General features: G+C 52.0%; 1 protein-coding gene and 1 long non-coding RNA gene across 4 annotated transcripts in view; one reads left to right on the top strand and one right to left on the bottom strand.

Moving 5' to 3' along the window:
• Nucleotides 1-1,309: 1,309 nt before the first annotated feature.
• On the bottom strand, nt 1,310-24,703 carry LOC110255540 (uncharacterized). Of its 2 annotated transcripts, XR_014816864.1 has the most exons (6): nt 15,786-16,311; nt 13,439-15,692; nt 11,874-11,963; nt 5,289-5,527; nt 4,681-4,847; nt 1,310-2,203 (listed from the first exon to the last, which is right to left on the bottom strand). It is a non-coding gene; the product is annotated as an uncharacterized LOC110255540 (long non-coding RNA). The 2 variants fall into 2 exon arrangements; XR_014816865.1 differs by lacking the exons at nt 1,310-2,203; nt 13,439-15,692; nt 15,786-16,311 and adding an exon at nt 24,542-24,703 and having other exon boundaries at nt 4,471-4,847.
• The window catches only part of CAMK1G (calcium/calmodulin dependent protein kinase IG), a 28,182-nt gene continuing 24,001 nt past the window's right edge, over nt 22,700-26,880 (top strand). The window contains exons 1-2 of one of the 2 annotated variants that reach the window (XM_021102018.2): nt 22,700-22,758; nt 23,588-23,732. In XM_021102018.2, coding sequence (XP_020957677.2) covers nt 23,639-23,732 — 94 coding nt within the window. In that variant the 5' untranslated portion in view covers nt 22,700-22,758; nt 23,588-23,638. The remainder of the gene's footprint in view (nt 22,759-23,587; nt 23,733-26,880) is intronic. The other variant, XM_021102019.2, reaches the window with a different exon arrangement.

Here is a 26,880-nt window from a genome sequence, read left to right as displayed (position 1 = left end):
GCTTTGGGGGGGAGGGGGTTCTTAAGGATTAGAAGAGAAGAAATAGCTTTTGTTTTCTTTTTTCCCAGTTGGCTAAACATGACATTCCACCCACAGGCTTAGAAAACAACTTGACTAGCAGTGTGAGCGATTAGACAGGACAACAGCCTGGGGTATTCTCTCACGGAAGGCGGGAGGTCCAGGCTGTCTTTTCTTCTCAAATGTGTGGCAATCATCAGAAAAGAGCAGCTGTCAAACTCGCCTCCTGGCCCAATGGGGCTGCCAGGCTGCTGCAATCTTTATTTAATTGGTTTATTAATCTTATAACGCAATACAAGCCTCCGTCTCTAGGCCTCCCTGGTTAACCAGGCCTGGATTTTGTAAATATGTTTAATTAAGCTCCAAAAGCCACGAGCTTTCTCTCCTCTTGGTTCCACTCTCCCACCAGGCCAGACCCCAGCCAGAACTGAAATAAATAAATGGCCTGGCTTCCCCATCCATCGGCTCCCTCTGGGGTGTGGTGATGGGAGGGCAGGACATTTGGAGAAAAGAAATGCCCTTCCCCGCCTCAGAGGTTGGCTGTGCTCCTTGATGGGAGGGCTGCTGTTCTTGCAAAAACAAGAATTAAGAACTCTAGAGGGAGAGAAGAGAAAAGAACACCATTCAAATTTGATACATAAATTTCTCCTTCTTCCTTACTTGTTGGGAAGGAGATCTAGTTCCCAAAGGGTGAGCCCTTCCCTAGGACTCTGAGAACTCCTGAAGACAATGCTCCCACCACGGAGAGGAGGGAGATGTAAATCCGGGGGGAGAAGGTGGGACTGTCCAGAGATGGGGCTGGGGGGGGGGTACATGATCCACACCTGTATATCAACAGCTGTGTGCGTGTCTGTCTCAGCCAATACACTGTGATTCCAGCAGGCAAGGACTAGCACCTAGCACAGGGCAAGACATGTAAGTTTTGAAGGAAAGTAAGTGGGTAGGTGAGGAAGTGGATGGCTGGGTGGTTGGTTAGCTGGATGGTTGGATGGTTGGATGAAGGGAAGGATGGATGGGTAGACGAACGGATGGATGGATCGATGATGTGACAAGGATTTGGATGAGGGACTCCGCTCATTATTTCACAGCTCCTGTGGCTCCAGAAAACCAAGCCGTTCTTCCATTGGAAGAATCTCTTTTCTAGGGGAGCTCTCAGAGAGCATGTTCAGAGACCAGCTTATGTGCAATCTGCACAGCTCACCACCAAAACAATACCAACAGGAAGAAAAAAAAAATCCCAATCTGTCTACCAGCTGTTTTGAAGACAAGATGCTAAACAACCCACTGCTTGGGTTATAGAGATTATCTTTATTTATTCATCTATTTGTTTTTATTGAATTGCGTCCACCAGGCTCCAAGCACCCATAATAAGCAAAACTGCAACATTTCAATCCACAATCTGGACATTTCTAAACATCTGGATATTTGGCATCCCGTTGACCCCCCCACTGGTTGTCTTGTGGCCATTTAGTCATAGCCCAGAGCAGCAGTAGGGCAAATGAGGAAGAAGAAATAAGAGTGCTTGAGTGATCGAATGTTCTAGAATGCCCATCAATGTCCAGATTGCAAATACCCTGACCCATGGTCAGACTATATCCCAACTTTCAATTTGAAAAATACGGTTGCACTAGATATAGGGGTAAAGGAGTGAGTTTGAGGGAGAAGGGAGAAAAAGTGGAAGAAAGGACAGAGAAGGAAAGACAGCAAGTGAGCTGAGCAGCTGGTTGGCAACACATCTCAGAGCAGTGAGTCGGGAGACAGCTAACTGCCCCACGGGGGGTTCCCCAGAGGGTGCTTCCTCCAGAGCCACGCAGACTTGCTTAGGCTGTTCTCCACACCCCAATTCCAAGACCCAGATGGAAATGGCCAGAGCACCAGGCTCTCCTGGAGTTTATCTTATCCCAGGTTTAGTCACACACCCTCTCTTCCTGTCCAGCAAGGTGGGCAGGAAAGGAGAGTTGACCGCCCCATTCTGCAGGGAAGAAGATTAAGGCTCTGGAGGAAACAGGAGCCATCCAGCGATGAGCTTAAAGGCAGAGGGAAAATGGAAGCTCCCTGCCTCCGGGGTCCGTTTACCAGAGGAGGAGCACAGAGAAGGCGTATCTGAACTCATCATTTCCTCACTGCCCACAGATGCATCCAAAAGAGGCTGGTCAGCAGGGTGAGCTGGAGACTGCTTAGAAGTCTGGAAAAGATAGGCACCACTTTAGCCATGACTCCTGAAACACAGACACACACACATATACACATGCACATGTGTGCCATATGTCCGAAAGATTCATTTTATTTTAAAGCCATAAAGAGAAAAACACCCTCTCTGCAAGGTCTCCATCCCTGCCTGCCAGGCTTCATCTCCTCTCAGCCATTCTGGGCTTGCTGGGGTGTGTTTTTGTTTTCTGTCCAGGGTGACTGATTACAGAAGAGCAAATTAGCTCCCACTGCTTTTAAGATGCATTTTCTCTCTTAAAGAGAGCATCGCTGCTCTCTCGCCCCTGCCCGCCTGCCGGTTGGCTGCGGGCACTGCAGCATTAGAATGACATTCTCGGAAGGGAAGAGGGCACAGGCTCTTGTAGACTCAGCAGCACCCTGCCTGGTGTGAGCCAGTCCTGAACCCAGGCTCCTCCTCCTGGCCCCAGGGCACCACTCTGGTTACTCCAGGCTATTTTTACCCATATTTGTACCTACATCTGTGAACCCAGCTGCCTAGGGTAGAGCAGGATGAACAAATAAAAGACAAAAAAAAAAAAAGTGCTTCTCTGTGGTCCTAAGTGGAGGCAGGATGGTAGGCAAGATGGCTTCTCTTTGTTTTGGGTGGGATTTGTTTATTTGTTTGTTTTTTCTTTTTAGGGCCACAGCTGTGGCATATGGAAGCTCCCGGGCTAGGGGTCAAATCAGAGCTGCTGCTGCCGCTACCGCTACAGCCATGCCAGATCTGAGCCGTGTCTGCAACCTATGCCACAGCTTGCGGCAATGCCACATCCTTAACCCACTGAGCACAGCCAGGCAAGACGGCCCGGTAAGGACCCTCACCGCTTTATGTGTGTCTCAAACCAGCATGGCCTCTCTCAGGTTGCTCTGATTCTGGAAGGCTTAGTTCAAGGTCATTATACCTAGAGTGCTGGCCTAGGAGGGCCAAGGTGGAATTTGCACTCTTCCTTTCTGTCTAGCCCTTCCTGCTGTTCTGCTCCTTTGGGGGTCCCAGCTGATAGATCCGAAGCACAGCATAGCTTTGCTCTAACTAATTGCCAACAGTTGGCTGCAGCTACATTCGTTATTCAAAAAGCCTCATTAATCTCCTAATGCTGGTGGAGCCACGGCTGCTAACAGTGCCTCTCACCTCCCAGCACCCAGTGCCTGGGGGGCATCTTGGCTCCTTCTGGCTGCACATCAGCAGAAAATAGCTTCCTTCAAAGCTCGACAAGTGCCTGGAGACAGGGATCCAGGCTGAGTTTGAACCTGGCTAAGCTTTGTCTCTGACTGGTGTGGTCCTAGGAGGCCTGACCCAATTCTAGGTCACCCATGGGTTACAGAGCCTTGGAACAATTCAGGTGGGGGTAAGAACGGATTACAGCCATACTCGGGGAGGGTTAGCTGCAAACTCTCAGCTGAGCTAAGCTGCCCTCACACAGACAAATTAAGGAACCTCTCCCTTTTTCTCTTGGATACCAGGACGAACTCTACCTTGAAAGACTTTGCCGGGGAGTTCCTGTTGTGGTTCAGCAGGTTAAGAACCCAACTAGTATCCATGAGGATGCAGGTTCCATCCCTGGCTTCGCTCAGTGGGTTAAGGGTCCCCCATGGCTGCGGCTGTGGTGTAGGCCGGCCGCTGCAGCTCTGATTTGACTTCCAGCCTGGAAACCTCCATGTGCCACCAGTGCGGCCCTAAAAAAAAAAAAAACAGACAGGCCTTGGAGAGTGTTTGGAGATATGAAGGAGGTGCGTTCTAGAAAGCTCGTGATGAAGAAATCCTTAAGAAGTTCAGAGCTTCATGCCAAGGCTTGTCAGAGGCTCAACTCGGGTTTCTCCTGTGGCTCAGAGAACATGATTTAAATGTTCTCCTGTCTTTCTCCTCGAAGTTCCGCTTCTGTGAGTCTGTCTTTCCAAGACTGTAAATGCCTAAGGGAAGGGACCTGTTATGTCTTTCACATGTACTTGCCGGCTCCCAGTACCCGGTCCTGACATCCCACCAGTCATTTCAGCTAGACTCACGCCTGGACTCAGAGGTAAAGGAGAGAGTGCACAGAGGGAGGGAGGGACAGAGGAGGGAGAGAGGGGAGGAAAGAGGGCAAGCGTGCTCTGGGGGCAGATCTCTGAGCAGCGAGAATACTAAGGATAAGATGCTTAATGAAGACTGATACCAGCCCATACATCCAGTCGCTACAGGGCTGGTCCAGATGGGTGAGCTGTCGCCAGCCCTGTGGCTGAGGTGGCACAGCTTAGGGCATTTTCCTCTTTCTTCTAACATTTTAATATGAAAAATTTCAGACAGAAATTTGAAAGCATTATATAGGGAATGCTAATTGCCTGATTAATATGGCAACATGGCAGGTATGTAGGTATCTTTTTTTTTTTTTTTTCCCCTGTTTCTGTTCTTTAAGTGGTCCAGACCCTCTGGCCTCCATCAATTCCATCAATATCACCAGCTGGCTTCCAGCTCCCTACCAAGTAGTTGTTAGAACAAGACTGCCCTCTGCTGACCACAGGCTCTCACTTCTCTAGGACAGCAAGCTGTGATTCTGTGCAGTCGGTAAATGACACCTCGGAGCCTCACTTCCTCCCTGGTGGAACGGACATCATCAAACTCTGCTCTTCCTGGGGGGGACGTGGGCCTGTAACGCGGGAAGTAAGAAAGAGAGCAGTAGACCCCATGGTTTCAGACACACCCACGTTTGCCTTCCTAAAGCAAAAATGAACCCATTCCCAAGTGATTTGTTGACTTCACGTAAAAACCCTGGGCCTCCATCTGTTTGATGTTAATTATCCTGAGCCAGCTGATGCTTAAATGTCTTTGCCAATGAGGAAGGTAAGACAGAACAGATCACCCCAAACAGTGGCCGCCCACAGGGGCAAAAATCCCTGTGTCACTGGGAGCTGAGAGAGCAGGATCTCTCCCCAGCCTTTGCCACCTGCTTTATTCAAGATGGGTTAGAGCCCTGGTTCTCAAACTTGACCTGTGTCAGAGACACCTGGGACACCTGTTAAAACCCAGATTGCTGGCCCCACCCTCAGTCTCTGACTCAGTATGTGTGGGGCGGAGCCTGAGAACTTGCCTTTCTGATGTCCCCAAGTCAGCCGACCAGACTGAGAACTCCTGGGCCAGGCTGTGCTGTGGTAAAAAGTCCTGGATCTCAGTGGCTTTGCATCATGAAAGTTTCCTTCTTGTCCATGCTGCTTTTGGAATAAGAGGCAGTACGACTCTGCTCCATGCAGTCACTGGCAGACCCAGGTTAACAGACGGCCCGTCATCCTACAGCTGCGTCTTCTGGAATATCTGACCATCTTCACGGCTCTGACGAAGGGAAAGAAAGTGAAGAATCACATTTGGGCTTTTAACTGTCTCAGCCCAGATGTGACGACACTAATCACATCCCCTCACATTTCACTGCCCACTGCTCCTCTCAGGGCCCTGCCCAGGCTCCAGGTGGAAGTCTTCTATGTGCCTAAAAGGAGAGGGAGGTGGGCTGGATGCTGGTGAACACGTACAGCAACCATGCCACCCAAGCACATCTCTTCTCACTCACAGGAACATGCGCAACCAGAGCAAAATTGGAACGGTGGTTACTGGGGACACACTTTCAGCCCCTTACATGTTGGTCCTAGAGCGGTAGTGATGACGATGATGACAACTATGATGATGGGGATGATACTGATGACAGTGATGTTGATGACAGGGATGATGATGACGATGATGGGGATGACGATGATGACAATGACGATGGAAATAATGTGATGACAATGATGATGATGACAATGATGATGATGGGGATGATGATGACAATGATGATGACAATGATGTGATGACAATGATGATGATGACGGTGAAGATGATGACAATGATGATGGGGATGATGATGACGATGATGATGACAATGACAATGATGACAATGATGATGGCAATGATGTGATGACAATGATGATGATGGGGATGATGATGATGGGGATGATGATGATGATGGGGATGATGATGATGGGGATGATGATGATGGGGATGATGATGATGACAATGATGATGGCAATGATGTTGATGATGATGATGGTGAAGATGATGACAATGATGATGGCAATGATGTGATGACAATGATGATGCGGATGATGACAATGATGATGATGGCAATGATAATGATGGTGAAGATGATGACAATGATGATGGCAATGATGTGATGACAATGATGATGCGGATGATGACAATGATGATGATGGCAATGATAATGATGGTGAAGATGATGACAATGATGATGGGGATGATGATGACAATGATGATGGGGATGACGATGATGACAACTATGATGATGGAGATGATACTGATGACAGTGATGTTGATGACAAGGATGATGATGACGATGATGGGGATGACGATGATGACAATGATGATGGCAATGATGTGATGATGATGATGATGGGGATGATGATGATGACAACGACGATGATGGGGATGATACTGATGACAATGATGATGCGGATGATGACAATGATGATGGCAATGATGTGATGACAATGATGATGATGGCAATGATGATGATGGTGAAGATGATGACAATGATGATGGCAGTGATGTGATGACAATGATGATGGGGATGATGACAATGATGATGACGGTGAGGATGATGACGGTGAGGATGATGACAATGATGATGGCAATGATGATGATGGCAATGATGATGATGGTGAAGATGATGACAATGATGATGGGGATGATACTGATGACAATGATGATGATGGGGTGATGATGATGACAATGATGATGGCAATGATACAGCGATCATGGCGATGGTGATCATGGCGACGATGATGACAGGCAATAATTACTGAGTGTCTACTACGTGCCAGGAACTATTCTAAGCGCTTTTGGCTTGTTCATTCATTTGTCTCTCACAACAATCCTATGCAGTTTTCCCACACCACACAGGCAGTGAGAGACACAGCCGGAAATGTAACCCAGCCAGTTCCCCACGAGATTCCATGTTTTGAACCCCTGTTCTGCTCCATCACTGTGCTGCTAATTTTACCTGAAAACAGCACAGGAAGAGGCTTTATGTTTTCAAGGGGCAGTCCTAGTGAGCAGTGACTAAAACAGCTTTTCAGTTTAGAGCATCTAAATGAAAAAAAGCCTTTCTCCCACTGACAATGATGGACTCTTAAAACGTCCCTTAGTGATGCTAGGGAAGACGGTTCCTTTATCGTGTTTTTTTAAAGAGTCACCCTCCACAAGAAATTGGGGAAGGAGGAACTAGAAAAAAAATACAGTTGGGAGAAGGAAAACCAGAAAGTTTGTTTTCCTCCTCATCACGGAATGGGTAGGACTTAGCTGCAGAAAAGGCCTCTGGCTGATCCAAGAATGGCCAGCAGAGGATGCTGGTCTAATGCCTTAAAGAACAAATTGTGAGCTTTGGAGTGGCCTTCGCTTGTCACTCTTGATATTCAGAGGGAGGGAAATGCTGCATCATCAAGAGGGATTTGTGTAACCCAAAATACAAGATACTCAATGGTCCTTGTTAGTGTCAAAAGGAGTCAGTCCTTGGCCTCAAAATGTCAGATTTCTTCCCTGGGGTTTACAATTTTCTCATTTCCTGTTTTTCTTAATAAAAGTTCAAAATCTCCCTGGCAATGATTTCAAAACACTACAGTTTTCAATGCAATCTGAAAATACTGGCTATTTAGATCAGACAGCTATCAAAGATCCAAGGTCAATTATTCTATCCATTTCTCTCCCTCTCTCTCTCCCTCCCTCTCACTCCCCCTGTCCCCACAAAACACACACACATTCACTCAACATTCACAATTTCTTTCTTTCTTTTTTTTTTTTAGGGCTGCAGGTGCAGCATATGGAAGTTCTCAGGCTAGGGGTCAAATCAGAGCTACAGCTGCCAGCCTATAGCATAGCCAGAGCAATGCAAGATCCAAGCAGCATCTGTAACCTACACCACAGCTCATGGCAATGCCGTATCTTTAACCGACTGAGCAAGGCCAGGAATTGAACCTGCATCCTCACAGATACTAGTTGGTTTTGTTTCTGCTGAGCCACAGTGGAAACTCCCAACATTCACAATTTCTGCTGACAGTTCAAACCCTTGTCCTCAACCTGGGTTTGACTGAGGAGACAGATGGCTGGAAATCAACTGAGTACTCAACCAGTTATTCAGCACTGAAGGACTGTGAAGAGTCTCGGCCTGCCCAGGTGCGTGCCTGGCATTCCCAAGGCACAGTGCCCTGGAGCAGTGACTAAAGCAATGCTTTCTGATGGAGTCTCCAGGTGGTCAAAGGCTTGGGAACATGTCTTTCTTTCTTGAGTCAGATGGCCCAGCAGTGGGAATTGTGCTTTGAAAAACAAGCAAGAACCCCTCACTTCTCTGCTAATTCTGATGTGTAAAGCATGTTGCAAACACAGCTTTCGGAGGGGACCCCCTGGGCTCTGACTACGGATTAAGTATGAAAAAGTATGGATTGAGGATTTCACACTGTCAGTAAGTCCACATCTTTTTTTTTTTTTTCAAATCCACGTGGAGGGAGAGCATCTTCTGTCGTTCCATTCCAGCTCATGTGCATGGCAGGCTGATCCTGGTCCTTCCTTATGGCAGCCCTGCCCAGCTGCATAAGGTTCCCACCTCCAGTTTGGTCCTCTCCATCCCTGTGAAGATGTGTTAGTTTGCTAGAGCTGCTGTAACAATGCACCACAAACCGAGTGGTTTGAACAACGGAAGCATACCGTCTCACTGTTCCGGAGGCTATATGTTCAAAATCCTAGTGTCGGTAGGGTTGATTCCCTTTGGAAGCAACGCGAGAGAGTCTGTTCCAGGCCTTTCTCCTGGTTTCTGCTGGTTTGCCAGCGATCCTTAGCGTTCCTTGGCTTAGAAAGACATTATCCCCATCTCTGCCTTCATTGTCACACGGTGTACCTTCTGTGCGCTTATCTGTACCCAAATTTCCCCTTTTTATGAGGGCACCAGCCATACTGGATGAGTCCTCATCCTGATGACTTCATCTTGACTAATTAAATCTGCAGCGACTTTATTTCCAGATAAGGTCACATTCCGAGTTATTGGAGGGTTAGGACTTCAGCATGTGAATTGGAGGGAAACACAATTCACCCCATAACAGGAGACTATACCCTCCCACAAGCACCAACCCATCTGCCAGGCCAGATGAGGATGCCCATGTCCAGGGTATAAAGAGAAAAAGAAATCGTTTATGAATCAGATTCTAGATCTAATTTGGTCAGCTCTCTAGCCTATCAGTATGGATCGGAAGTCTCGGAGTTCCCGTCGTGGCACAGTGGTTAACGAATCCGACTAAGAACCATGAGGTTGCGGGTTCGATCCCTGCCCTTGCTCAGTGGGTTAAGGATCTGGCGTTGCCGTGAGCTGTGGTGTAGGCCGCAGATGTGGCTTGGATCCCGTGTTGCTGTGGCTCTGGCGTGGGCTGGCAACTACAGCTCCAATTCGACCCCTAGCCTGGGAACCTCCATATGCCATGGGAGTGGCCCAAGAAATGGCAAAATGACAAAAAAAAAAAAAAAAAGATGGGAAGTCTCATTGAGTAAGAACCCAAATGTCCCTGTCTCTTCCACTCTCCCCCTCCAATTCACACCCAAACTAAAGCCTTCCTCAAAGTTGCCCCAAGCATTACTGTAAATCCTCGGAGAGGGGGGTGGGGGGTTCGTGTCTGCCCTTGAGCCAGTCCCATTGCTGGTGCCACGGCTGCTTGGCTGGGCTGCTGCTCTGAGATGCCTGGGGGGCTTCTCCACCTGCCTCTCTGGCCTCGCCTGCTTCTCCCTGGAGCCATGCAGGTCCTCCCTGGTCACCAGCATTGATCCACCATATGCACCAGCGCCGGTGTCACGACCTTCTCACTACCTACAATGCTGTGCGTGGCCCACTGGGGAATGAAGTGGAATCGGTGGAAATGGCTCTTTCTTTTTCATGGAAACACTGTTAAGAGGCTGTTTGTGCCCTAATGCTTGACAGCGTTTGTTGAAGGAACCCTTTCTTTTTTTAGTTAGAATCACATCGTTTTTCTGGAGAGCACATATTAGCACTGAGCCTACGGTGATTTCAAGTAACTGCCACCGGGCTATATTCCTCCCGTCTCACAAGGAGTGTCCACCCCAGGATCAGGCTCATCATGCCTCCAAAGGACTTCACCCAGCAGTCCCCTTGGCTTCCCTGCACGTTGGCTTCTCCAGAACAATCCTGGTTCACTAAGACCTTGCCCTGCCCCTTACATCCGATCTCTTCAGCACACATACATTCAGGTTCTTTCCAGAGTCTACTCAACTGCCTTGCAGAGACTTCTGGGAGGTCTACCTCATCAGTTTCCCGGATGAGCCCAGAAGCATCTTTCTCATACTCATCATTTCCTAAGAACCCATTAAGTTCTAATCATGTAGTAAGAACTAAGGCTACAGAGACAAATACGGCATGGTCCCTATTCTCAGAGAATTGGCAGTCGAGCTGGGGAGACAGTCATTGGAAAAATATTTTCAATCCAAAATCACATCTTGAGTGATAGAGGCACGTAGAGTGATGGGGTATCCTAGGGCTTTTCGTCCAGTCCAAAGATATCATCTCAAGGAGCTGAAGTCTGAGATGGCTTTTAAAGAAATAGAGGATGGATTATCCTAAGCAAAAAGAGAGCACCAACAAGAAAAGTCCATGAAGCAGGAAACGGCAGGTAGGTGCAGGAAGAGGAGTCAGATCTGTGCTGCACCATAGAGCCTGGATTCGACCCTGCAAGCAGTAGGGAATCACAGGCAGACTTTAAATAAGAGTGACATGTTCAGATGTGCATTACAGATCAATCACTCCGGCAGGGCTAGTGAAGAATGGGAATGGGAGAGAGACAAAACTGGAGGAAAAAGAGCAGTAGCGCTCTTATCATAATACAGACATGCAATGATAAAGTCAAACCACGAGGGGACAGGTAAGAAGGGGCAAATTCAAGAAATAGTTAGGAAATGAAATCCGTAAGACCAAAAGATTTACTGGATGTGGAAGGCTGAGCGAGGCTGGGGTGGGAGGGTCACATGTGACCCAGGCTTCCAGGTTGGATGACTAAGAGGATAACTCAGGAAACAGGTGGAAGAACAGGTGCAGAGAGATGTCAAGTTCAGTTTTCTGGCTTGACTTCACTGCACCCCATTCTTCACACTCCCAACTTCACCTTAGCCATATGCTGAACTTGAGGGAACCCGAGGACCCCTGGGGGAGACGTTCACTGCTGCCCGTAAGGAATTCACATTCTAATGGAGAAAAATAGACACGTATGATCTAAAGATGCCCAGGCTCAACTACCTATAATTCCACAGCCCATTGTCTACAATTCCAAAACCCCAAAAGCCCCGAAAACATGAAAGAAAAAAATTGAATACATTTGAAGTAAGTTCATTTGACAGCAAAAACTAAACACAGTTGACTTGTGCTCAGCGTTGGCCCATCAACTGTGGCCAAGGGCAGGTTCCCATGGACGTGATGGCTCCCGTTGGAGCAATGTGACAAGAAAATGAGCATTTCCCAGTAGAAAAGGGGTGGGAGTGTGTTCCCAGAAAGGGGAAAGGGGTCATAGGGTCCCACTATGACCATAAGAACCCAAAAACAGTCAAGATTACTCATTTACAAGTACTTACATACAAGATTACTTACAATAATTGCAAGGTTATCCCTCCCATCCTAGAACTGCAGAAACCTTCAGAGGCTCAGATTTATCTGAAGTCACTCAACAAGGACTCAAACCTAGAATGAAAACCGTTTCTATGAGACGAGAATTTGCACAGGCGCACTAGGACCTGAAACGGTCTTTATTCTAAGACTTAAGACGCGCCTCCGCTGCATGTTTTGGTGTCCTCATGATGATTAAACACCACCCGTGGATGTGTCGTCATACCTGAGCTCTAATCTGCCCTTCTCCAACCCATGTGTTGGGAGCAGAATCTCTCCTGGGACCCTTTTCCTGGCGCGAGAAACGGTGGAATTCTCCTCATGGGAAAAGAAAAGCCACAGGACAGTTGTTGAATTTTAGAGCTAGAAATAGGTTCTAAGGAAAACATGGACAGGCAGTAGGTGCATGGATGGTACATCTGCATCTCTGCAAGTTCCGTTTCCAAATTTTGTGCATAACATGTCTAATAGCCGAGGGTGGCAGGAGGCCAATTCTCTGGAGATCCCATCAGGTGTGGTTTGGAGGGCTGGCTATGGATGCCTGAAATTCCTTGTGGAGAAGAGAGGACAAAGCAGTGGTCCAGGCCTCTGGCTCGTTGACTTGTTGACTCACGGCATGATCCGTCCTCCAACCGAGAGCCCTTCAACCCTGTGCTCCCAGCTGCAGACTCAGCCCCATCCCAGCAGGGACAACAGGCCCACCTTCCATTAAGAAGACCCTTTGGTTCAGTGTTCCTGAGGCTCAGCAGCCAGCCTTTCTCGGGGTGAATGTGAGGTCTGTGATTGAGTCCCCACCTTATTCCTAAATTCCCCCCACCCACCACCCCAAACCCAAGTTTCAACCTGGATTCCTGTGTTGGGAGCCCTACATTAAAACTCCGCCCAGGGCCTAATGCCTCTGGGACAAGGACCCTCCCTTGCTTTTGTTTCTACCCCTCCCCTGGGCGTGGGGTCTCACCCTAATGTCTCCCACCACATCGCACCCCTGGGCTACCAGCCAGCCTGTCTTCCCGAGCCCTGATTTACACTTGTTGAATGAATTCAGAAATGACTAGCTGCTGTCTGCTAGGCACTTAAAGACCAAGTATCTACTCTAAGGACTCAGTATTCAGTGAAATAACTTAATCTAACAATTGAAATTTTGAATACAATGGAAACATGAATAAGGTATTGCCCAATGCTGGGGGGTGGGGGGGTGAATCGCTTCGCCACGGGGGTTTCCTAGAGGAGGCGAGAAGTGAGCTGTTCTTGAGGCACACGTAGTAACTTGCTCACCAGAAAAGGAGAGGACACTCAGGCAGGGGAAGTGGCACATGGCATGGCCGCTTTGGCACGCTGCTGCTCCTGGACCCCCCGCGGCTGCTGCCCGCACACTTCCCATCACACTTGTGATGGGAACTTGTGAGGCCCGCACTGCTGCTTATAGGGACAATGGAATGCTGGACCTACGGTCCATTGCCCATCAGCCCCCTCTCGAGATACCGAGCCCTGCCTGGCCCCAATCCTCCTATTCTCAGCCAGGTGACAGGCTGTGGTAAGGTCAATCTCACCTTACAGAGAAATATCCAAAATGCTTGACGCGGCCTTGTTTCAAAAAGCTTCCTAGGGTTGCTTCTTCCAAAGCTTCCTTGGGTTGGAAAGCGAACAGGGTCTGCCTTTAGTGCTGCTCTCTCCTCCTGTCCCTGGAACCTGCTATGCCTGCGTCCAGAAAAGAAGGGAAGAAATGCCTCCCCCGACTCCACAGCCCATGTTATAGGCCTGGGCCCCAAACAGGAGCCCTTCAGGAGGCTAATTTAGGGCCTCTGGATCCTAGGATCAGTCCATGATTTTCTAGTGCTACCAAGTATGCTGGCTTTGCCACCACTGCAAGAAAGCAATCTCTTGTTCTTTCTGTAATCCTGTAGTTTAGTTGCTTTCCCCAAGGTTCTGGAAAAAGCCTCGGCAGACCAGCTCCTCTCTGCTGCCTCCCACCGGTTGGAGGAGATGAAAACACGGAAAGCTGAGATCAAAACAATGCCTAAGCTGACGCGTCAATGCCAGCCTGCTCCCAGGCCCTGCGCTGCAGACCTGCTTCCAATACGAGGTGCAGGAACTAGCCTTGGACAGGAGTCTGTCGCGTCTGCTCCCAGAGCAGGGCTCAGAGGCGAGGCAGGCCATTGTTCTCCGCCCACAGATGTTGCCCCAGAGGCCTGGCGCCTGCTGTCCTCTCCCCAACAAGGCGGCTCTTTCAATCCATCTCCCAAGGTCAAATTTAGACCATGGTACTGAGAACAGTCAGGCAAGGGACTTGGTGTCTAAATCAAGCAATTGTCTTCTTTCTCGGGAGTAAATGATTTCTGCTGGCTTCCACTTATCATCAGTTCTCTTATTTAAATGTTCCATCTCAGGAACAATAAGAGATGAGAACAGTTTGGTGGTGAGGCTGCCAGCAGCCTCAGGAGCCCTCCTCCTCCTCCTGAAACCTTGGGTGGGGGAGGGAGAAGGGGTGCACCTGCCCTGAGCAGGTGTGCAGGGAGGGTCACGGGAGGGAGGAATTGCCTGTTGCCACTTCCCCGCGGGCCCGAGAGTAGGTGCGTCCCCAGAATACTGTCTAGCTCTTAGGCCCTGGCATTTTGGTTCTTCAAAGTCTTGGCTGCCACCCTCCCAAGCCTGTTTATTTAGGAAAGGTTTAGTCTTTCACTGCCCTCCCCACGTGACCAAGTCCATAACCAGGGCACACACGGGGCTTGCCTGGGTACGAGAGTGCCCTGGAGCTCAGCACGGCTCCTCTTCCTTGGAAAGAGTTATGCCAAGAGGGGAGAGGACCTGTCACCAGCCCCCCTTAGGGTTTTAAGCTGAGACCTCAGTGTGCACGGAGATCCTCTGGCCCAGGCTCAGCCTGCAGGCATGCACGCACACACACATGGAGACACACACCCGGACACACACCCAGACATGGCGACACACACCCACACACACAGACACACACAGAGACACAGACACACACGCGCGCGCCAGCCGTCCTTGAGATATACCACCCTTCTCCGGTCCCGTCTGCTGCCTCCACCAGCTCTCAGAACTGCCCTGCTCTCTGCATCGGTCCCTGCTGCACCCCAAGGTCATCTGACCCCCAAAGGGTCTACTTCCGAGTGCTAACCCCCAGCTCTTCCCACACATCATCCAATTTCAGTTTTAGGGCCCTCTTGTTGAGGAAAGTTCCTCGGGCCTGTTTTACGTGTGAGAAACAGATTCAGAAATGTCACGATGCTTGTCCGGGATCACACCACCAGTCACAGAGCACCCAACATTCACCCCTACGTCTGCCCTCATGTCTGACTCTTTTTCTTTCTTTTGAGGGGCATGAGGAAGGTCCCAGGCCAGGGGTCGAATCAGAGCTGCAGTTGCAGGCCTACCCCACAGCCACAGCAACGCCAGATCCAAGCTGCATCTGCGACCTGCACTGCAGCTCGAAGTGGTGCTGGATCCTCTAACCCACTGAGCGAGGCCAGGGATCGAACCCACTTCCTCAAGGATACTAGTTGGATTCTTAACCCACTGAGCCACAACGGGAACTCCTCATGTCTGACTCAGCCTCTTCACTGTGGCTCTCAACGAGCGGAACACATGACAGAATTTCAGGGTCTATCCAGGGAGGCACTTCTGAAGGTCAACGATGCATTCAGCAGACAAATTCCTCAAGAGGTGGATTCTTCCAGAATGCTTCTCTGGGCACCGTGGAGACTGTCTCTTGGGTCCTGTTGGGTCTTCTCCATGTTGGGGGGCGGGGGGGAGGCTCGGTTCTCACCCCCGGAATGACCCCTCCCCCTGAAAGAGGACAACAGAGGGAGGGGACAGGGAGAAGGGTCACCCCATGCCTGGCACACTGCCCACCCCCCAGAACAGGCCCCTGACAAATACCTGTTGGTTTTTTTCTTGTTTGTTTGTTTGTTTGTTTGCTTTTGAGGGCTGCACCTGCGGTGTATGGAAGATTCCAGGCCAGGGGTCAAATCGGAGCTGCAGCTGCCAGCCTACTCCACAGCCACAGCAACACAGGATCCAAGCCACATCTTCGACCTACACCAGCTCAGGGCAACACTGGGTCCTTAACCCACTGAGCAGGGCCAGGGATCGAACACGCATCCTCATGGATGCGAGTCGGGCTCCTTTCTGCTGCGCCACGGCAGGACGCCTACTTGTTAGATCTTAGAACAGTGAGAAAAGAGCAGCCCTCACCATCCATGGAACGCACATGGAGAGTTTCCAGGCGAAGTTTTTTTTTGAAGAAGAGCTGGTCTGAGAAAACCTGCCCAGAAAAACGTCGGTTCTCCCCGGCAGCTCCAGGGGCACACCAGCAGCAGGTCAGGGCCAAGGCTGTCACTAGAGGGCGGTGGCAGCTCGCTCTCCGGCGTGAGCGGCCCTGCCAGCTCCTCTCTCTGGAGAGGCCAAGAACAGCAGTCCTGCTGCATTGAAACGCTGCCCGAGGCGGGGACGGGACCTGGCTCTGAACCCTGATTGCAGCTGGGAATAAACGCCGCACGGCCGGTCAGGTTTCACATGCTTCCTTTCATGTCACTTGCCCCTGACGCCTCGTTAGCCCAATTAGACAAAGAACAGCAGGATCTTTGAGATTTCCACTCCTTCCAGTTTGTTTAGAAAGAAAAAGAAATGCCATGGGAACAAAGACTGGGTCAACTTAACCCCAGGCCAGGGCAGCTCTGGGCGCTGTTTGTCAACACAGCGAATTTCACCACATTCTTTAGTGCAATTCTCACCATCATAACTTTTCCTTAATAGGCCAGTCTCGTCATTTGTTCATTCCCCAGAGTGTGAGGAAGAAACAAAACAAGGAGATTAAAATCAAATCGGACAATCGGGTACTTTGTAAATAGCCTTGACACCAGTTTGGATCAGGCAAGTGATGCTCATGACGGCCCACCCACAACCCTTGGTCCTGACCCCTGCTGTCGTTCAAGGTCACACTGGTGACCTTGGAGGGTCCTGACGGATTCCTCCTGCTATGGGTACAGAAACACATGCAGATACTGATGGACACAGAGGAGAAAAGCACTGCAATCGGTGCTGGGGACCAGAAACAGGTTCCCACATAGCAACGCACAAGGTAACTGTCAAAAACCCTCAGCCCAGAGCAGCAGGCTTCATCCTGCCCCCTCACGGCTTCCTGGAACATGGCAATACCAGGAATGGGCTCCTTTGGGAATGCCACTCAAGGCAACAACGGTGGCAGATTTTTTTTTAGCACATAGATACACAGCAAGCACGTGGGGCGGGGATCAGGGGAAATGTGCGGATCCACCGCCCGCTCCCAGGGCAGAGCCCGATACAACTGAGTGCTCGCTGAACCTTGACCCAGGCGGAGAAGGATAGAAAGATGTGAGCGAAGGGTGCAAAGGATGGAGGAATTCCGGGACAGAGGAGAAGAAAGTTGGGTGTAACAGGCGGCTACCTTCCTCCCTACGTGGAGGGGCTGCAGGGAAGCAGCCAGAGATGCTGACTGCATGACCCGCCCAACACACAACTCTGCAGACTCTAAAACACAAATCCAAAGAGGCAACACAAACCAGAAGAAATGACGTGTTTGCTGTATTCTCCTGGACTCTGCGTGTGCCCACGTGGAGGCAGCCCAGGGTAGCCCAGCGCTAACGGACTGAGCGCCTCCACCTCCCACGGTTCATGGGGTCACATTCAGGGCACACCAGGAAGCTCTCCTTTTAGGTTTTGTTCAGCCCCTTGATTTTGCAGACCTTTGTGGAACGGGCTCTCTGCCGGGCACTATGGCGGTTTTAGAGGTGCCCGAGGCATGGTTCCCACCCACCCTTAGAGAGCGTGTCACTAACCGGCAGCCTTGACAAGTATCAGACCAATTCCCTCCCCCGTGGAGCAGGGCGGGCAGGCACCCCTGCAGAGATGGGCTTGGGGAAAACAGAGAGGGTGGCCCATGTCGCCTGTGGACCCAGAGAAGGGTGCGCAAGAGAGGTGACTTTTAAAGCTCCAGCGGAAATAAAAAGAGGAGCGCATCACTGGCTACAGGAACAATGCGGAGCCTGTCTATTCCTGGAAGCACCAAAAAGGCTGGTGTTTTATTTTTAAAACAAGCAAATAGTAAAGTAGCACCTACCGCCTTGATTCACGCCTCTGTGCCAGCCTGTCTCTGCTGTCCTGCCGTTTCCATCCCCGGTCCCCACTCCCTGCGCCCATTCCATTCCCTATTAACCAGCTGCAGGTGGAAATGGGTTACGACGTCAGTGGTACGTGTTCCTTGGCGGCCCCTCCCCCTCATTATCCTTCTCATCCCACCTGGAAGGCCTTGTCCTGCTTTCGCAGCAGCAAGTGGGGTTCCTCTCCCTCTTGTTCTCCTGGCCCAGCCCCAAGGCCCTTCTCTGTCTCTCCAGCAGGTATGGGTCCTTTCTACCCCAGGGCCTTTACACGTGCTGTTCTTGGGTCTCTCCAACTTTTCGTGTAGCTAATTCTTCTTTCTTCTGGTTCCCGTTTGAAAGTCACTTCCTCGGGGATTCCGCCCCGCTCACATACACTTTCCTAATGCCCTAAACCCGCTTCATAGCATTTATCACAGTTGTAATTGCCTGCATTGGTTAAAATCCGCAAGGGCTGCTAGAACGCAGACTCATCAGGGCGGAGACCGTGTCCACTGTTTACCACTAGAAGCTCGGAGCCTAGCTTAGCGCTCAGGACAGAGCCAGTGCTCACAGCAATCCGCTGCGCCAACGAACAAGTGGAAGCTGTTCTCCTTCCCTTTTCCACCCTGGCACCTCATTACGTCTTGTCGCTGGCCACCAAAAAAGCTAGTCTGAGATGGAATTAAGTGCGAAAGGCAGTGCAGATCATGGGGAGGCGAGAATGTGCCCTCCGACCGGGAAAGGACTGTTCTGTCCTGGGGACCACACCTGCCCCTTCTGCTCCACACCCCAACCATGGGAGGACCCCAGATTTTGTTTCGCGGGGGGAGGGCGTGACCACAGGGGAGCAGCGGAGGGGAGGACTGGGCCATTTCTCCTGCGGCCAACATCACCTGGGAACTAAGCTTGAGACGCTCACCCAGCGCGCTTGGTGGGGGCAGAGGGCGCTTCCCGATGGGCAATGGCGCCCCCTGCAGGCCACTCTCTTCTCTCCACTCCTGCCCCACCCCCCCACCCCCCCCCCCCCCCGCTTGGTTCTGGCCCGCATCCCCTCAGTGACTGCAAAGCTTTTCCATCTCTGATTTCTCCCAGGATCAGACTCACCACCACTGGGTTCCCACCGGCACCCTTGCTTGAGAACCTGCAGGGACGCTCTGCTGCCTTTGGGGGCGAGTCCAAAGCCCTGGCCGCTTCAACACCCTGCCCAGCCAATGTAGCCTCCCACGGCCGTGCACGCGATGTCCCAGCCCGCAGCTCGTGGGTCCCAAGCTCTGCGTTTTTCCTAATCTCGCTGCCACCACTGCACCTCCTAAATCTGGCCCCCCTCCTCCTTCAGGGCCAGGCTGACTCCATGAAATTTTCCCACAAAACCTTGCCTGACCTCTCCAGCCCACAGCCGTCTCCCCACGGCCTCATCTAGGTGACAGAAGGCGTTAATGTCACCTGGTTCCATCCCTGGCCCGGGAACTTCCACATGCCCAGGGTGAGGACAAAAAAAAAACCAAAAGACTGCCTCCTGAACTCGGCAAAAAGAGGCCACCCTTTCTCCCATGGCCCCCAGCATCTGCCCAACCTGCTTCTGTTTCCACAGCTGAGAATTCATCCCTGGCTCGCCAGGGTAAGCGTGTCCAGGTGGCTGGCAGGGGGGATGCGGGTGGGCTGGCACTGAGAGCGCCTTGCCCAATTCAAACTTGCCTCAGAACACAAAGTCCCCTGCATTCCAAAGTGACACACTCTGAGTTACACAGAACAGGACTGATTGATGCCAGGGCTTGGACAGTGGAAGTTCTGTGAGTGCAGATTCTGAGTCTGGCCTCTATCTGCCACCCTCAGTACAATAGTCAGTGCTTGATGAATATTTAAGGATGGGTGCACGTAGGTGTGTGCTGGGGATGGAGGGCAGCAGGGGCTTCAGAGAGGCAGAATTCAGCTCCCTACAGAGATAAACTTTCGAACATCTGTTAATACCAGTGGGCCTTATTTGACTCTCTCAGGCTGTGATCAACTCCCCAGGGCCAGCGGCCAAACAGGAAGAAGGCGTCTGCTCCTCAGGGATGCTACACCCAGAGAATCTGAGCGATGCCCGGGACGTTAGACTGCTAACAATTATATGCTGCTGTTCTTGTTATCAATCCTAATAAGAGTTAGCATTTATGTAACTTACTCTGTGTACCAACCACGCAACCATGAGCAAATCACATCTTATTTACTTGGCTCTCAAAGGCCTTTCTCTTCTGGTGGAAAGCCAGGTTCATCAGCAAACACTGACCGAGTGCGACCCTATGCCAGAGACAGGAAGGGGGTTAGGGAAAGGAGGCAGGAACAGAGGCAAAAATCACTGACCTAAGAACCTACGATTCAAGAGAGGAGATAGGAATGGAAACATAAACTAGAATTCAAGGCAGAAAAAATCAAGAACTGGAGTTCCTGTCGTGGCTCAGGGGTTAGCAAGCCTGACTAGCATCCATGAGGACGCAGGTTCGATCCCTGGCCTCGCTCACTGGGTTAAGGATCTGGTGTTGCCTTGAGCTGTGGTATAGGTTGAAGATGAGGCTCAGATCTGGCGTCGCTGTGGTTGTAGCATAGGCTGACAGCTGCAGCTCTGATTAGACCCCCTAGCCTGGGAACCTCCATATGCAGCAGGTGCAGCCCTTAAAAAAAAAAAAAAAAATCAAGAGCTAAGGAGCATTGCAGACAGAGTTTTGAGAACAGTGTGAAGGAATGGTTACTTCTGAGGGGCCAGGAAACCATGGACATCTTCATGGATGAGGTGGCATTCGATGTGGACTTTTAAAATCTATAGCATTGCCCAGGCAGAGGGCGAGGGAAGGGCCCTGTATCCTGATAGATGTGCCCAAGCAAAGCCAGGAGCTGGGGGAGTAAGTGGCAAGTCAGACATCGGTGTCTCCCAGGGTGTGGCTGGAATGTCAGCTGCAGGGCATCCAGGGGAGGGAGACAGTTTTAGACCAGATCTGGAATGCCTGCAGCGATGGGTTCAAGTGGACTTTATTCTATAGGTATTGGATATTTTTGAGGTGGAAGCAATTTTTCAGTGTGATAATTCTCGTGAAAATAAATGTTGGAGAGAGTATCACGTTAGCTCACATTTACTGACTTCCTAACAAGGGCCAGTCGTTGTTCTAAGTCATTTGCATTCTGCCTCGCTCCACCCTCTACTAGTGTACAAAGAGGGGTGATTACCTGCATTGAACCGATGAGAAAGCTGAGGCGCAGAAGAGTCAATCCATGTGTCCAAGGCCACACCCAGTTAGTAGCCCAGGTGTCTCTCAGCCTGGAGGTCCTCTCCAGAAGCCTCTCTTAAATATTTCAGGGGACTCCCTCACTCAGGGACCAAAGAGAGTCTAGTCTATTACAATAGCACCCGAGAGAGGGGCCGAAGGGGCTTGAATTAAGATCATAGAGATGAAAAGATGTAAGAGGCAGCACTCCCTGCCTGCCTTTTGTGGGGGGAAGGGACCATGTATATTCTTCAGTCTCCGCATGAAATCCTGGAGAGCTACACGAAAGTAATTAACGTGGCCGCTTGTCCAGGGAAGGGTAGTGGGGAAGGGGTGGGTGGGGAGAGGATGGGTGAAGCGATTCTGATGTATGTTTTTTTTTTTGTTTCGTTTTGTTCTGTTTTTACTGCTGCACCTGCAGCATATGGAAGTTCCAGGCTAGGGGTCGAATTGGAGCTGCAGCTGCCAGTCTATGCCACAGCCACAGCAACGCCAGATCCCAGCTGCATCTGCGACCTACACCACGGCTTTCGGCAATGCCAGATCCTTACCCCACAGAGTGGGGCCAGGGATCGAACCTGCGTCCTCACGGAGCCTATGGGGGGTTCTTAACCCACTGAGGCACAATGGGAACTTCTCAATGTATGGTTTTTAAACAGAGTTCTGACTTCTGACCCATATGACGATATCATTTATTCAATAAACACAAATGATACAAACTGGAAAGGCACGATATAAAAGCTAAGAGTTCCCAGGAAGAGGGAACGGTCTCCGGGTCCAGTGGGTTAGGACGGAGAAGAGGAGGCTGGATTTGGGGATCAGCATGCTTCGCTTCGAGAAGCAGGGGAGAGGAGACCTACCACAGACACCGGGTGCAACCCCCCAGCAGAGGGTCCTCCTGGAACATTCCAGCATTTCTCTTACCATTCTGTGAGGCATCGAGCCTGGAGGGCACCCAGGGCTCTGCAGTCCCTACTTTCAGCCGATGCACACGTCCTATCGCCCATGACAGTGTTTTAAACACACACACCAGCAGCCGAGTGTGAAGACGGACAGTGAGGCAGTCTCTGATTTTCTGTTCTCGCCCCTTTCCAGCCAATGGAAACCTTTCATCTGGTGTCTTGCTTTTGCCTTTTATTCTTCCTTTCTCGCTTTCCATCACAGACATCAATGCAAACAATTGCGCGCGTGCACACACACGCGCGCGCAGACACACACACACACACACGACATCAAAGAGCTCTTTTGCAAAAACATTTTTTTTGCTGGATCTGCTCAGAGGGAAGGAAAGGCAGAGGAAAGGAGAGAGAGAGGCAAGCCGCCCCAGCTCCTTTTCCTCCCCTTTAAGGCTGCCTGGTTACGGTCCTGGGAAAGAAAACCCCTGCATTCCTCCCCTTTAATTCGGTTTATTGTCGAAGCGCTGGAGCAGCTAATCCTCACAGACCTGTAGGAGCTGGAGTGGGAGGACCACAAGCACCATTCTCTCCGAGTCCCGGGGTAAGATGAACCTGCTTCGTTATTTGCTTTGGGGAGGTTTCCCTGCTGAGCGGGAGGCTGTGGCGCCAAGGGAGTGGGTCGGAAGAGCCGCCCTTGCAGGCAACTTGGGGGTTTATTCCGGACTCAGACGGTATCAAGGGGAAGTTGTAGCTGCCCAGGAAGATGAGTCTGGGTGGGACCTCTGCGTCTGGGTGGGACCTCTGCGGGGAGCCATCTGGCCATCCCTTCAGGGTTGCCTTGAGTGGGACCCGTTTGCACTTCTGGGCAGGGAAGGAGAACAAAATATCTGACCGTGCCCCCCCTGCAGTGCCTGCCTGCAGGCTGCTGGCCAGGGACAGTCTCGCAGGCTGTGAGCAGGGCGTCAGGACCTCCAGTGTGCCCGCAGCCCTCCCTCCTGCTCAGCCTTCACCTCTTTGACCCCATCTGTCCAATGGGACGATGCCCGTTCTGATTCTGCCTACCTGCCCTGGTTGCTGGGAGGACTAGGAGAGCCAGTGGGCAAAAAAGGAGGTTTGTAAACAGCCTGTGGCTCTGCAGAGCCCAGGAGGACGGATCAGCCTCAGGCCCTCCCGGCAGGGTCCGTGGCCCAGCTCCCGACCCTGCCCCCGACTGCGTGAGCATGCAGAGCTCAGCGGAGTCACCGCGGTCTGTCACGAGGTCCCTCCTTCACCTTCCCCAGGGGCATGTCTGTCTCCCTTCTGTCTTTCAACTTTCTTAGTCCGGTTCTCAGCTAAAATGGGTAAAGGAGGTCTGACTCCACCCCCCCCCCCCCATTCACACTGTGGCCCCTTCTCTCCACGTAACTTTGACGCACAAACATTAACCCTAGGGCTCCCGGAGGCGGCTGGCAGGGCTCTCGCTGCTGGCCTGGCTGTAGTGCATGGCTGCCCAGCTGCTTGCTCAGGAGCCAGACCGAGTGAGGAGGAGGAAGATCTCTGAGAAGGGTCGAGGGAGTCAAGCAGGTTCCGTCTTGGGTAAGGAGATGAGCTTTCCCAGATCAGAGGCTGGAGACAGTCGGGCCCCTGGCAATCCTACCAACTTCCGCTAAACTAGGGCCAAAGACAAGACCCAACACAAAGTGCTTGGTAATGCCTGATATGCGGCCCGCACTTAACAGGGAGCCCTGGGCTTTTAATTAGTCATCTTTCAGCCAAGCCCCTCGGGCTCGCAGGGCAAAGAGCATCTCTCCTCCACAAAGGTGGAGGAGGCCGCGGAGGCAGAGCTGAAGCCTGGTGGTCTGCAGCTGATGCGGTCGCGTTTGAACGCAGGTCTTCTGCCATCACCAGTGACCTTTCCGAGACACTCCAGACAGACAAGGCCCGGGTGTGGGTATGGGTGTTTGTATGTGTTGCAAGAGCACGCTATAAAGATGGGGCAAACTTCGGGAAAAGAGGTTGGAGGTGGCGCCAGCCAGAAGCCACTCCGGTGACAGAGGTATTTCTAGCTCCAGCCTCAGTATTGAGAAATCTGAGCTGTTCCTGGGATCCAGCCTTCCCCGGACCATCCGAGCCAGCCGGGCACCCCAGAGGGGCTATGTCGGTCGCTGGGATGGCATGAGCACATCCTAAGGATGAGGGCAGAGGTTTGTGGAATCCTGACACCCACCTCCAGGACAGAGGCAACAGGTCCTGTGGTCGGGGACAAGGAGACGGCTGTTGGGGTCTGACGGACAGGGGCCCGTGCTCTGCTCCGTCACTTCCTAGCTATGTGACGTGGGGCATTTTTCTTAACATGGCCAACCATAAGCACACCTCCGCCCATAAAGTGGGTTAACAATACCTACCTTGAAAGGCATGAAATGAGATAAGGCAGGTAAAGCGCCAAGCACAGGGATCACGCAGGGGAGCAGTGTGCAGCCAGCCGCAGAGACCTTAACGCCTGGGAGCAATTTTGCCCGGAACCAGAAAGGATCCCCCTCTCGGAGGAGAGCAGCTCCCTGGCTCCCGCACCCCGAGTCACACAGGCACACGTGCCCTGAGAGGGCTGGGGCCCGCCGCTGCTGCAGCCCGCCCGTGGCGGCGTGAATGAGCTGCAGCGTGAATGGGGTGGCGGGGGGGGGGCGCTGGCTGCAGCCGGGCTGGGCTGGGCTACAACCGCAGGCCCGTGGTCATGGTCACTGGCAAGGGGGCTGGGCTGAGTGGCTGCAGGCGTGAAAACACACGGGTGATGGTGACGGGGCGGGAGCTGCTGGGCTCTGGAGGTTTGTCACACCCGTGTCCTGGAGGGGGGGAGGCTGCTACCTCGGAGCTTCTGGCCGCAGCATCCTGAGCTCAGCCAGTCCCCGGGGAGAGACGCCTCCTCTCACCTTCCAGAAGGCACAGGAGAGAGCCAGCCCCACCCTGTACCCAGGAGGCATGTCCTGCATGGGAGTTAGGCTCGAAGGCAGACCCAAGGCTACACCCGTGGCCCTCCGACACTGCCTAGGAAGAGGGCCTGTGGAGACCAGCCCCTGGAGCCCCCACCCCCGGCAGGGGTGTTCCAGTGTTCCCGCGCATCTGTCTTCTTGGCTGAGTACCAGATGAAGTGGTTGCTTTGAATCTCGAGGCCGTGATGCCTGAGAAAGTCTAAGTCTTCTAACGCTTTGGAGTAACTCTGAGCTGCAGGTCACACTGGGAGCCGACCCGCTGAGGGACCAGCAGCTGCCCTGCCCTGCCGCGTGCTCCCGGCTCTTCTCATTGTTCAGTGTTCGTGTCCCCTCCCTCGGCCCAGGGTCTCATCCATGTGTCTATAAAGTGGGCCCCATGCACAGTCCTTTGGAGGTCGCGGGGTGCTGTCTTGCCCGTGGATATACTGGATGCCCACGGGAATCCCAGGACATGAACAGAGCGGGGTCATCAGACAGGCAGCGGAGCGAGGGGAGGGTAAGCAGCGCGCCCCGCGCTCTCAGGGCCTCGACCCCCAGCCACCGGCAGGAGCCCCTATTTCCTCTACAGTAAACCTCAAGCAGCATATGAATTCTGGCTGTCAGGGCAGCAGGAGGGATCTAGTTCAACTTAAATGTGGGCTCCAGCCTGACCTAAACGGCAGGAGGCAATTGAAAAACGACCTTCCTCGGTGATTTTGCGAATAGAAGCAGGTGTGCAGAGCCGGCCTTGGAGAGGCCAGGCTGGGGGAGGGCTGGGGATGGAGCCGGTGTTCCTTGGAAGCTCAGTCCAGCTGGAAGTCTCCAGGAGCCTTTAGGGTCCAGGGCCTGGGCTGCAGCCAGGCCCTGGGAATGGGTTCCCACACAGGCCTGGCCACGAGCCTGGGCCACCCCGAGGAGTGCCGGGCTGTGAGTGATGGCAGCAGGCTGCTGGAAGTTCATATCTTGCTCAAATATATAGTCACAAAACCTCAGAGAGGGCCTCGTTCCCACTTTCCCCAGTAAGCTCTGAGCAACCCTCGCTCCTCTGGATGCTAGAAGTTGTTGCTAAAGAAAAGAATTTACAAGCACAGTCTAGCAAAGGTGGGGCCCACCAGGTGAAAGGGCATTAAGCAGGTGTCTTTAGTAGCCCTGTGAGCGCTTCATAAGCTAACGTGGACCATGAATCTCTAGGAAGGGGCAGGCAGCAAATCCACGGTGCTTACAGAGTCCCTGGGACTAATATTCCAGAACCCTAATCTAGTGCGGCCTCCTCTTTCCACTAAGGAGGAAGATGGAAGCCCAGAGATGCACAGGGATCTGCCTGGGGCTGCACAGCTTCCTTGGTGCTGAGCCAAGACAGGAGCCAGAACTTGACCTCTTTCTGGGGTACCTCTCAATCCAGAGGACGATGAAGAGTCCCGTATAGGCCAGCGTCCAGGAAACAGGGGGCCTGGGCTAGAAACTGTCCCAGCTTTAGTCTTTTTGCCCCTTTACAGCCAAGGGTTTCTATGTGGCCGTGATTCCACACGCCCCACCTGGAGGCAGGAAGCACCTCCTTATGAAAGATGAACCAGCTGATACCCTCTCTCCCGACACCCCAACCCTTTCAGAGTCGTGCTCTTACCCAGAAGCAGACGACAGAGCAGTCCTAGGGTAGGCCGATTCCTCTGGGGTCTGTGCAAGGGTCACACCTGGTCCTGCAGAAAGGCGCTGAGGCCTGGTCACTACGCCTCCAAGTCAGTCCCACCTCCTTGCTCAGAAGCCTCCAGTGAGAGCAC

This window comes from Sus scrofa, chromosome 9 (genome assembly GCF_054392235.1).
Source record: "Sus scrofa isolate SSC_HxYL_T2T_F1_AM1 chromosome 9, Sscrofa_HxYL_maternal_Yorkshire_Landrace_v2.0, whole genome shotgun sequence".
Taxonomy (NCBI): domain Eukaryota; kingdom Metazoa; phylum Chordata; class Mammalia; order Artiodactyla; family Suidae; genus Sus; species Sus scrofa.
The sequence above is the reverse complement of the archived record's forward strand: the minus strand, read 5'-3'. Positions and strand labels throughout refer to the sequence as shown.